This window comes from Anolis carolinensis, chromosome 4 (genome assembly GCF_035594765.1).
Source record: "Anolis carolinensis isolate JA03-04 chromosome 4, rAnoCar3.1.pri, whole genome shotgun sequence".
Taxonomy (NCBI): domain Eukaryota; kingdom Metazoa; phylum Chordata; class Lepidosauria; order Squamata; family Dactyloidae; genus Anolis; species Anolis carolinensis.
This window is the reverse complement of record NC_085844.1, coordinates 125,183,763-125,196,529: the sequence shown is the minus strand read 5'-3', so window position 1 is coordinate 125,196,529 and position 12,767 is coordinate 125,183,763. Positions and strand designations below refer to the sequence as shown.

At 39.0% G+C, this 12,767-nt stretch overlaps 1 protein-coding gene across 2 annotated transcripts in view; it reads left to right on the top strand.

The window, feature by feature from the left end:
• The window catches only part of qsox1 (quiescin sulfhydryl oxidase 1), a 105,726-nt gene that overhangs the window by 62,100 nt on the left and 30,859 nt on the right, over positions 1–12,767 (top strand). For both annotated transcript variants that reach the window (XM_003219833.4, XM_016993010.2), the window contains exons 4-5: positions 1,316–1,418; positions 9,122–9,212. In XM_003219833.4, the coding sequence (XP_003219881.1) occupies positions 1,316–1,418; positions 9,122–9,212 (194 nt within the window). The remainder of the gene's footprint in view (positions 1–1,315; positions 1,419–9,121; positions 9,213–12,767) is intronic.

Here is a 12,767-nt window from a genome sequence, read left to right as displayed (position 1 = left end):
GGTTCTTGAACTGAGTCAAAATATTACATATACAGATCAATATAGGTGATTGCTTAAAATGAAGCATCTTTTGCCCTTACTTTGAAAACAGTAAGCTTTTACCTATGGGCATCTGGGCCCCACAATACCAGATAAGCTGTGGTGGTTTGTCTTATCTCTGGATGTACTTCCATTTTCTCTCTAAGATCTCAGTAATTTTGTGAAGGGAGTCTAAACATCTCAAATTTTTGGCTTCCCTGCCATATCACAGTGTGCACAATATAGTATGAGAGTGAAAAGAGAGAGGGGCACCAGAAATTGAAACACAGGAGCAAAGCCTAAAACGGGTAATAAAAAATAAAGGTCATTATTGCAGGGAACAGACTTTTTGTCACTGGGTCCTAATGTTGCCTGGTGTACACGTGCATGCAAACCATCTCTCTCCCCCACAGTCCAACACACATAAGCTCTCCACCCCACACATGCATAAGTTCACAGAACAGAGGTGCTTTTCCTTTAGACTTCATGGCACTCAATGCCATCTGAATGTGCATCTCTCCTGAGTTTGTGGGCAATTGGAAAAGACTTACATCTCCCTTCCTCTCCCCACAGTATGATATGTACTGATATGTGGCTGTAAATATGCAAAACCCTAGTGATCTCTACAGATATTGTTGTTTCTTTGCTAAAGCCCTGTCATGCTCAACTGGTCAATTAGAACATGCTTTCTTGTCAAGGATGAAAAATGTTGAGTGTATTCTTTGCATCCATACTGGAACTGGTGCTGTTAAAATGCAAACCAGAGCTAGAAAAGTGACCTTGTTGGACTTTGTCTTCCAGAGTCCCAGCATAGCCCCTGATGACCAAACTTGGATCCTCAGTTGTTGTTGGACTGCACCTCTTAGAATTCCTGACCATTGGGCATCCTGCCCTGGGACTATGGGAGCTGAACTCCAGTAGGATCTGGGGACCCTAATTTGGCATCTGCTGAGCAAGAGCGAGAGGTGCTGATTTATTTCCCTTCAGCACAATATTTAGACCAGCAGCAAAAGAAGAGTGACTGTAGTTGGCCTGTGATAAAACCTTAATATGTAGTGCAACATGTGTGGCATCCCTTCCATGCATTTAACCTGCTGTACAGACAGTGGACCAAGCTGCTTTGCACACAAGGAGGATATTTTTAAGCTTTACACTTTGAGGCTAATGATCCTTTGGGATCTGGTATAGCAGAAACTGCAACTGGAAAGTTCTCTTCTTATTCACACGTGGGAAATGGCATGTGGAAAAGCAATTTAAGCTCTTGAATTAATTATGATAAGCTTTCTTTTCTGCACAGGTCAAGGGGATGACATTAAGAGCCTCCGAGAATCCATAATCACCTCATTAGAAAAGCATGAAGATATGTGGCCTCCCTCGTGCCCACCTCTGGAGCCAATCAGGTAACTTAGAAGTAGAGTGCAAAGTAAAATGGGCCCTTTTGTGTTCAAATGCATGCATGTATGTACCCATGCTGACAGATTGACTGGGAAGTGGATGTTTCCATTGTAAATTCTTTTAATAAATTTTATAGACTACTTTTTTCCTATATTTTAAACACTTCCAACAACCCTAAGTCAAACTGAACTTGTGCTTTGCTCTGTAGGGGCAGTCCTTGGTATGCCTTCCTGAGTATGTTACCCCATAATGACAACCTTAGGAAGCTGCTATACTACTAAACAATATCCCAGAATACTTGTAAGGTATGTAATCAAACACAAATTAGTCTATACAAAAGGAGAACTATCACCTGAAGAAGGGGAGTTTTTCCCGAAACAGGATATAAAAAAAACCGGGCACCCCTGTTGTGCTCCATTATCTTCTTTATCTTGCATAATAGCTACGTGACCAACCATCTATTCACTTTTACTTCTTTTGGAAGAACTTCTCATCGAACTTGGACCCCTGAAGCTTACATACATTGGGACTGATATCAGACTGAGATGCTTTCTGTTTGAGAGCAGTTGCTCCTTTTTCATTGTATTTTTCATGTTACTGTACTGAGCTATGTATTGGGGATTTTGGTGTCACTATATGCTATATGGTCATTATAGTTCTCCTTTTGTATAGACTAATTTGTGTTTGTTTACAAACCTTAGGAAGCCACCCTGAGTCCCTTCGGGGAGATAGAGTTGGGTTATAAATAAGGCATTCTTCTTCTTCTTCTTCTTCTTAATTATTATTATTATGTTAGTATTTGTATAACCTTTCATAATATGTAAAGCGCTTCATATGCGTTATCTATGTGATTCTTATAGTCATCTTGTGAGTAGATTCCTATTGCTATTCCCATACTACTGAACAAAATCAGGCCAGTAACCTGCCCAATCAAGGACACAACAGGATGGGAATAATAGGGCTCGTCCAGGAAACTGATCAATTCCCCACATTTTCCATCCAAAAATGAAAATCTTGACTTTGAAAAAAATCCTTGTTGGAATGATCTTAAGGGGGTTTAATTTTTAATGAACTTGGTGACCCAAATCCATTTGCTGGTGCTGACTAAAGTAGAATTATGGAATGAATTGGGTTTGCTTAAATCTACCATTTAGCAGTTGATTTAGTGGGTCTGTTCTAGTTTAAAGTAACAGCTGGATTTAGGCCCAGGAACTGAAAATATGCTATAAAATATTTATTTCTCCCCATTTTGTTCTTGTTATTAGACTCTGTAAAATGTATTACAAAAGAATATTCATTAGAAATAGAATTAATAACAACGTTAGCCTAGTATTAGAAAAAAGACATAATGGAAGATGATTCTGACATTTTTATATCAAGTTTGACATTTTTATGTCCTTTCGAATATGTAATTTAGTGAAAGAAAGAATCAATCCCAGAATTAAATTATGTCTGATTAAAATTTAGAATGAAGCTCCTAATTTTCAGCCCCTTTGCTTTAGGCCCAAGCACAATGAGAATAAAGTGCATGTGGTAGTAACATGAGCTATAAGAATAGTTTTGATATACAGGGGTCCCAGAACATGGAATTTTTTTTGCCTATAATGACCCTCTTGGCTGGAGGATTGATTGATTGATTTAATTGATTTAATTTTATCTCACCTTTTCCCCAAACTGGTATTCAAGGCAGCTGAGACCTTCAGTCAAAAATTTATTTCACAAACTCTATTTTGTTTTTGAGTGTAGATTTTATGTCTGATTAAAATTTAGAATGAAGCTCCTAATTTTCAGCCCCTTTGCTTTAGGCCCAAGCACAATGAGAATAAAGTGCATGTGGTAGTAACATGAGCTATAAGAATAGTTTTGATATACAGGGGTCCCAGAACATGGAATTTTTTTTGCCTATAATGACCCTCTTGGCTGGAGGATTGATTGATTGATTTAATTGATTTAATTTTATCTCACCTTTTCCCCAAACTGGTATTCAAGGCAGCTGAGACCTTCAGTCAAAAATTTATTTCACAAACTCTATTTTGTTTTTGAGTGTAGATTTTATGTCTGATTAAAATTTAGAATGAAGCTCCTAATTTTCAGCCCCTTTGCTTTAGGCCCAAGCACAATGAGAATAAAGTGAATGTGGTAGTAACATGAGCTATAAGAATAGTTTTGATATACAGGGGTCCCAGAACATGGAATTTTTTTTGCCTATAATGACCCTCTTGGCTGGAGGATTGATTGATTGATTTAATTGATTTAATTTTATCTCACCTTTTCCCCAAACTGGTATTCAAGGCAGCTGAGACCTTCAGTCAAAAATTTATTTCACAAACTCTATTTTGTTTTTGAGTGTAGATTTTACCACATTAAGACAGTAATCATGTTAGAAAAATGGCCCCTGATGCCTGGTCCATGTGAGTCTTCTAATACTGCTGAAAACCGAGATTAGTCTTCTTGTGGAGAAAAAAGCGTTGTAGTAGTAGTAATAATAATAATATGTAAATTGATACATATCCTGTGTGTAAGGTGACCATTTAACTAAGAAGAAATGTCATTTGAGATCTAAGTGTTCAGATCTGAAACCTAAGTGTTCCTGCTATTAAGAATTTTAAAATAACCAGTCCATTGGAAGTCATATGTATTATTTTCTTTCACTGATGGCTTCCAAGCGTTTAATATCTTTAATGTTTATACCAGAAACAAACTCTCAATGAAGCTGGGTTCAGCTTGCTGTTCTGTCTTTAGGAAAACTTGGGTGATTTTGTCTGTGGTTGTCTGGCAGATGCAAAACACGCCTCTTCTCATCACATGTAGATTCACCCGGATTGATGATCTTTCCTTGTTCATTGAGTAGGCCGACCAAGCAGACAGGAAATCAGATGATGCCATCAACTGGATTATAGACTTCAGCCAAATCAAAACCAGATCTTCACAATTTTATTAGCTTCATTTGCAGATAATCATCCACAAGACAATGGAACTTCAGGGAGAGAGTAATCTTGGAAACTTCATAAACCAGATTTGGGGGTTTCCAATGGATAAATCAGGATTAGATTTAGGACACTGGTCAGGACTGACTCTTGGGAAGAAATGGCTGTTGCTCAAATACAGGGTGTTTGAAAAAGAACTCCCTATTCACCATGGAAATTAAATGTGTGGTGATACTCCATTCACATACTTGAAGAAAAAGAGTGATTAGAGGAATTGTTTTTATATTGTGGAATGATATTTTAAATTGTAAGTTGCTCGGAGCACTCTGGTGGAGAGTGACTAATTAAGAAATAAAGTGAAGTGAAGTGAAGTGACCTGTGATAGAACTGAACATGTTTCAGACAGCCTATCAGCTCACAAATCCAAAACATTAAGAGATGATTATAATTTACTTTGTTGTTTTAGTCAGCTGCAACCAGCTGGACTATAGCCATTGTTTTAGCATATCTTAAAGTAGCCCTTAATATATCTTCAGAGTACTTTGTGGAGTACTTCAGTTTCTGGAATTCCATATAAGTGATGCACAAGCTGAGAAGAAACTCATTTACATTTCATACACACACACACACATATCACATTCATAGTCTGAAATATATACAATATATTTATACAATATATTTAATAATTTTGTGCATATTATCTCTGCCATCCATGTGGATAATTATGGATTTTTGAGTACCTGTATATAGGTAGAGCATCCCTTATCTGGAATTCTGAAATCCGAAGCACTCCAAAATCCAAAATCATGGATGGCAGAGATAATGACACCTTTGCTTTCTCTGCTGATTCAGTGTACACACACTTCATGTCATGCACAAAATTATTAAATATATTGTATAAAATTGCCTTTAGGCTTTTTGTATATTATACACATAATAAAAGTGAAAATATCTGTGTGTATGTGGCCGGGGTGTCCACTTACACAGACAGGCTCCCACTTTCACAAATAGCTATAGCTCCCACTATGCAGGAAACACCAATTGCCCTCCTTCCAATGACATTGCAGGTTATAGTGAAGGCTGCAGACATGTCCAAGAGCCCTGCTAATGTCCTCCACAAACACCATACTGCCCACCACCCAAGTGAAGGCTTTCATACGGGGACAATTTCATCCTAGATTTTATGTGTTTCCTCCACCACAGCTATTCCAGTGTTTCTTACTCTCTCCATTTTTGTGAAATTTGCATGACCCTGCCCACTGCCTCTCCCATAACCCTTCCCTACATTTTTCTGTGGCACACAGTAAACAGAGGAATTGATCAGCAACTGAACATACATACTAGAGAGGTTTGAAGAGAATTCACCATGATTTATAGGAGTTGTAGGGACTGGGATGTATAGTTTACCTGCAATCTAAGAGCACTCAAATGTGAATACTGCTGGGTTTTGAAGGGAATTAGCCTAGACATTTTGGAGTTGTAGGTACTGGGATTTATAGTTCACCTGCAATCAATGAGCACTCTGAACTCCATCAAAGATGGAATTGAACCAAACTTGACACATAGAGCCGACATGACCAGCAAAAAATACTGGAGGTCTTTTGGGAGAATTCACTTTGATTTGAGGGAAGGGGGGTTGTAGTTTACTTACATCCAGAGAGCACTGTGAACCCAAACACTGATGGATCTGGACAAAACTTGGCACACAGGCCCCCGTGACCCACTTTACATCCTGGTGTGGATTGGGGGAGGATAGACTACGGATGATGGGATTTGCAGTACCTTTACCCCATTCAGCTCCAACTTCAACAGATCACGGTCAACCCCCCTGTTCAAGCAGTTCCACTGGCTGCCGATAATATTCCGGGCCCAATTCAAGGTGCAGGTTATTACCTATAAAGCTCTAAACGGTTCGGGACCTGCCTATCTTCGTGACCACGTCGTCCCCTATGAACCCACCCGATCGCTGAGATCCTCCGGGGAGGCCCTCCTCTCACTTCCACCCTCCTCACAACTGCGTTTGGTAGGGACGAGAGAGAGGGCCTTCTTGGCCGTGGCTCCCCGACTCTGGAACTCCCTCCCCAGGGAGATTAGGTTGGCTCCCTCTCTACCTTCCTTCAGGAAGCAACTGAAGACTTGGCTGTTTCGGCAGGCCTTCGGAGATAGTCATTAATTAATCAGCCCCAGTGGGTTTTTAATAATTTATCCTGTTTTTATTACGGTCTTACCATTTATGTGTTTTAAATGAAATTTTTATCTTGTATTGTTGTTTATATTGATATATTGTATTATTGTTTTATCTTTTTATATTGTGATTGTATTGTGTTGCTTATATTTTGTTCTTATGTTGTTTGGGCCACTGCCCCATGTAAGCCGCCCCGAGTCCCCGTGGGGAGATGGTGGCGGGATATAAAGTTTTATTATTATTATTATTATCACTGAGACTCACGAATGACAGACCTGGACGAAACTTGACACACAGACTCCCCATGACCCACAGAATATACTGGAGACGTTTTGGGGGCATTGAACTTGATTTACAGGATTTATAGTTCACCTACATCCAGAGAAACAGCGACAATGGACCAGGACCAAACTTGGCACAGAGAAGCCCTATGACTAACCTAATATACTGAATATATGGCCTTAGTTTTCGGAGTTGTAGTTCACTTGCATCCAGAAAGCACTGAACCCAGCCGACCTCAGATCTGTACCAGACTTGGCACACAGACCTCACATGGCCAACTGTGCATATAGGCGGGTTTGGAGTAATTGCCCTGGAAATCTTATCCAGACATCACTAAACCCACCTGATGATGGACATGGATCATATTTGGTACACAGACCCAACATGGCCAACTGTGAATATTTTCAGGGTTTGGGGGTTGTAGTTCTTTATCCAGAGTGCCCTGGGAGTTGTAGTTCTTTATCCAGAGAGCGCTGAACCTAGCCAAACTTAGATCTGGACCAAACTTAAATGATATTATCTACCATCTCAAAACAAGTAATGTCTTCTTCAAATAAGCCAGGCACTGCTGATCCTCAAGCTAGTATGAAATATAAAAACATTTATTGTTTAGAAATGGGTTTAATCTTCAAGATATCTCATTATGTACGCATATGGAGCCTCTAGTGGCATAGTGGATTAAAGCCTTGAGACTTGAAGGTTGGGTTGCTGATCTGAAAGTTGCCAGGTTCGAATCCCACCCGGGGAGAGCACGGATGAGCTCCCTCTATCAGTTCCAGCTCCATGCGGGGACATGAGAGAAACCTCCCACAAGGATGATAAAAACATCAAAACACCCGGCCGTCCCCTGGGCAATGTCCTTGCAGATAGCCAATTCTCTCACACCAGAAGCCACTTGTAGTTTCTCAAGTCGCTCCTGACACGAAAAAAAATATACGCATATGCAAATACAGGTATCCAAATCACCAACACAAAGGGCTGTTTGTTGCAACTTGAGAAACCATACTTGTCTCTTTATAAGACCTGGCTCTTATAAAGGCTTCTTGATCCAGCCTTTGTGCTGGCCTACACAATACAAAATTCTCTTCTGCACTTTCTTTACCGTGATCCTCTTGGTTCAGAAGGTGGCAAATCTGACCGTCCTTGACTTGTAGGCATTTTCTTTGTAATCTTCTCCCAATTTAAGCTCCACCTTCCAAGGAGAAGACCAGGAAGTCTAAATTAGCTTTGCTGTGAGATGTCTAAGGGAAGGGATCAATTGTGCACAAGTTTGTGCATATTGAACGAATAGAATGTAAAAGTGTTAGTATCTCAGGCAGTTAAATGAACAATTTTAGATTTTGAATTATTTGGGATTTGGCAATTCTAGATAAGGAATAATCAACATGTAGTGTTAGATAATGAATATTTCCATATGTAGCCATATCCACCCCCCACCCCCCGTCTACAAAAATATAACACAAAATTGAATAAAACTGGCCTCCAAGTACACTTGTTTCTTAGCAAAGGAAATGGAGATGATATGTGGGAGGCTTCAAACAATTATCCATTGTTGCATAAGGCTGAAACTGAAACTTTCCTCCCTAGTCTTGTCAAAGCTGCTTCTCAAGAATGAAGAGACTAAATCTGTCCCATGTTTCCACTAGGACTGCTTCTCTTCGCATTTGCATCCCCTGATTTATATAATTAAGAAGGACAAAGAAAGATGACCACCAAAAACAGTGGCTCTGGTCATGTTTTCTGCCTTGTCTTCCATAACGTAATATAAGCTTTCCATTATGTGTGTTTCTGCACATAATGTGATGATTTCATGACTTGAGCCAAGTGTTACATGTACTATGGAGGTGGAGAATTTGGCACAAAGGTGCTGTTTTTGTTAAGGGACCCATGGCTCCCATGATCTAATAATCATTCTTCCCTCCTACAAACAGATGCAGCAACTTTTTCCACAAGAGATATCTCAGCAGGGAGAAGTTCTAGCTGCTAAATCTCTGTGCATTACAGTGCTCTTAAGTGTAAGAATAAGGCCACTCAAAGGGAGTGACAGCTTTGCTTTCCTATAATTTATCACAAATCCATAGAATCATAAAATATAGAGTTGGAAGAAACCACATGGGCCATCCAATTCAGCCCCCTGCCATGCAAGATTCACTCAAATTAAAGGATCGGATTTGTTCCCTGTTCTCAGGAAGAAATGTTCAGCTTCTAGATGGATCTTCTGAGACAAGTGGAATTTGGACAGCTTTGAATATGAATAAAATAAATGTTCACTTTGTACTAAGAACAATCTATAATGCTCTCTATTACTTTGCAGTGCGGCAGAACTTCATGACTTCTTCCAGACAAACAGTGTGACCTACCTGGCCCTGATCTTTGAGGATGAGAATTCCTTTTTGGGAAGAGAGGTAACTATTAATTAACAGATAGAAATGTTCATTAAAGCAATTTTTTCAGTAGTTAGTTGCCTTGCCTTCTGAGTAAAATCAGAACATTTAGACACACAAAGGGAGAAATGGAGGCAATGAAGAGAGGCCATTCTCAGAGCTTAAGATTTAAAAAAAATAATATTTATATATCAAATACACACAGTGGAGAATGTCATGATTTCTTGAGAGGCTAGATTAATTTATCAGAGTCTCTTTCAACCCCATTGAATTATTATCCTGGTTGCTGTCAATGATGAATATTACTTACACAATAACTAAAGGCAAATTTGGTGATGTGATAGAATCTATGGTCTAAATTACTCCTATAAAAACATGGAGCAGTATGAGGGCAATTTGAAATAAGAATATTATACTAGCAGAGGGAGAGAATTAACCCCCAGTTCTTTTATGTCCCATTGCAGAAAATACGTCCCATGGTAGTATATGTCAGGGATATACTTCAGGGATGGGGAACCTGTGACATTCTAGGTGCATTGGACTACAGCTACCATATGACAGTCTTTTTATATTTGCTATACTGACTGTGACTTTTGGGAATTGAAATCCAAATATCTGGATAGCCAGATAGCCCCCCAAATATATAGAAAGTTTTTGTAAATATTGATGCCTAAAAATGAGATAACCTTTAATCTGATATAAAATTGGCAGACTATTTTATTGAATTCATAAAGCAAGTTAAACAAATTACAGATGGGAACAGTATTAGAATCAGAAAGTTGGAAGAGACCACTAGGCCATCCAATCTAACCCCTTGCCACAATCAATTACGCCCATTAGATGGCCATTCTTGAGGAGGAAACCTGGGCGCTATTTTTTGCCGGCTGGCACCTCCTATCTGTGGTCAAAAAGAAGCCTTCTTGATTTTTCGAGTTGCTTATGCAAGAGTGGCTAGAATAATCTCTTGGCATACAGTATCCTCAACAAATGTCGAGTAATGTATGCTTGCACAAACTCTTGCTTCATTCTTTCTGGACAAGCTAAACTGGAACTTCTGCCTTTAGGTCTTAAATTCTAGACAATTAAGTCAGAAACCCATGTAGTCTTTTCATACCAAATATATTAATATGTGTCAAAAGAGTATGAATTCAGGTACACAGTTCTGCACTACTCTCATATGTTGACAGCCACATGATAGAAGAGCTTATGTTGTAGATACTCAGAGACACATACAAATACAGAAGCAGGAACAGGTCTTGCTTTCTTTTTGAGCCCAATGTTTTTCTTGGTAGGTAAACTTTCTGAAAAGCTGGGCAGAAGAGGAGCAGGGAATGTTGGGTCTTAAACTAGTTTAGAAAATAGTGGGGGGGGGGGTACTGAGGACAGATGGTGATAGCTGTTGGCTCTCTCTTCGTTGTGTGCACACATCTTATGTTCCCAACTTTCTGTTTCTGTTAGTGGAAGAGGTTTTCCGATTCTACACAGTGTAATATTTAACCAAACCTTGGGTTAAACTGGACACTGTATTAAATATGCCAAGTCTATGCATGTTTTTAAACATACTTCTCTTTTATTTTAACACCAGTCTAGATAGAGCTGAATGGTTTGATATAGGCAGGAATGTGTAATATCTCCACCTGTACTTTTATTTCAAATTCTCACACTCCTCAGAGGATAAACAACACATGGGAAAATCCTCCATGTGGTGCCAATAGGGAGAGGGTGGTGTTTTCTTAGCCTTGTCAACGGGGAGGAAATAAGTAAAATCCAAATGAAGCAGTATTGAATACCCACACCTATGTGCAATAGCTCTTGCACCTTCACCCACCTACCGTTCGCTCTTTGAAGCTACAGGAGACTATAATGTGAGGAAAATAAAATACTGAAACTGATATTATGCAGTAGCAACCATTATGCGATGAAATGTTATTTTCATGACAGAGGCATTGCAGTATCCAGGCTGTATATAGACGAAGCGGGTGGGAAGAAGAAGTGGTAAATCAGCAAATAGGGAGGAGAACCATATGTCCCTCTCAATTTTCAGTCCTCCCTACAATTGATGCCCCATTTACTCTTTAGTCCTTGCCCTTTTGGAAATTTGGCAACATTGTCATATTGGGCAACTGATTTCCAAGGCAAGGCTAGTGTCCCACCCAGTTTCATTTATGCTCCTGTTAAAAAGGAGGAGAGCAATCCTTCTTCATCTGGCACACCTAAGCCATTCCTGCTATACCTGTATTAACTCTGATTCACCTACTTTCTTTTTTGTTTTACATACATAAATATACATACATACACAAATACACGTGCAAGTTTAATACTACATTATGTGAAATCATGGCAAGGTACATGAGCTCCTTTGTTGTTGTGTTGGAGTGTCTTACCTTTGATGTAGAATAACCTTTATGAGCCATTGATCTGTTGTATATTATACTCATTCATCAGTACATAAATTGTAATAATGCAAGGTATGGGGGCAAAACATTTTGCATGAAAACCTTTGATATAAGCCTCTCCGAGTCCCTTTGGGGAGATAGGGCAGAGTACAAATAAAATTTATTACTATTATTATTATTATTATTATAAAATAATTTCACTGTGAGCTCTACCTCTTGAGAGTATAAAAAACTCAACCTTCAATAGAGGAACCTCTTTATCATATTTGTGCATGTTCATGTCCATTTTTCAAAATAATCTCTACTTAATTTTCTGTTAGTGGCTGCTTTCCCTGTTTTTATCTTCTACCTTTCAGAGCAGAGCTTTCCACGCATTTCATGTTAGTTACGCACTCTTTAGATATGTACCATTTCATGATTTGGTTTTGTTAGGAAAACCGAGATTAAACCTTATGAGAGATACGGACATTCATCTGTACATAAATTGTAATAATGAAAGTATGGGGACAAAACATTTCTCATGAAAACCTTTCATTTATATTTTAAAAAATATATGATTTATTACTTATTTCATATAGACCCAAAGGTTTCCCATTACATTCGCATAATACGTTCACCCTGTCACACACTTATATGTCGCGATACACAGTTTGGAAGGCTCTGTCTTAAAGGAAATGAATTACTCCAGCAGAGAGAGGACAGATCTTCACTCAAGTGCTATTGAGATCTCAGTCCCTTTCCAGTCCAAAACACCCTTCTAACCCATGGACACTCAGTGGATGGAACGAGAGGCCCACATTTTCATGTTTAGCAGAACATCAAGAAAAAATTATGCATGTAGCCTGCTTGGTTGGAATTCATGATGGTTGAATTCATCAAGACTGTACTTTACAAATGTCCCACCAAGTGACTGAAGTGTTTATATGGAAGGAGATAGTGGTGCAAGTGATCCTTAAATAAAATGGAGAATGTGAAGGTGCTAGTGGAAAAAGGGCCCAAATCAAGAGATAGAAGACGTGCATCAGGGATAGTTAACAGTGCAGAATAGGTGAGAATGGGGAATGTACTTTTAGGAGATGACAGGTTTTGAGATGAGAAGTTAGAGAAAGAGAGGGGCCTTACTTGTGACAGTCAACCATAAAAGTTGAACACTAACAGTAACTAATGCAAAATCTGATCT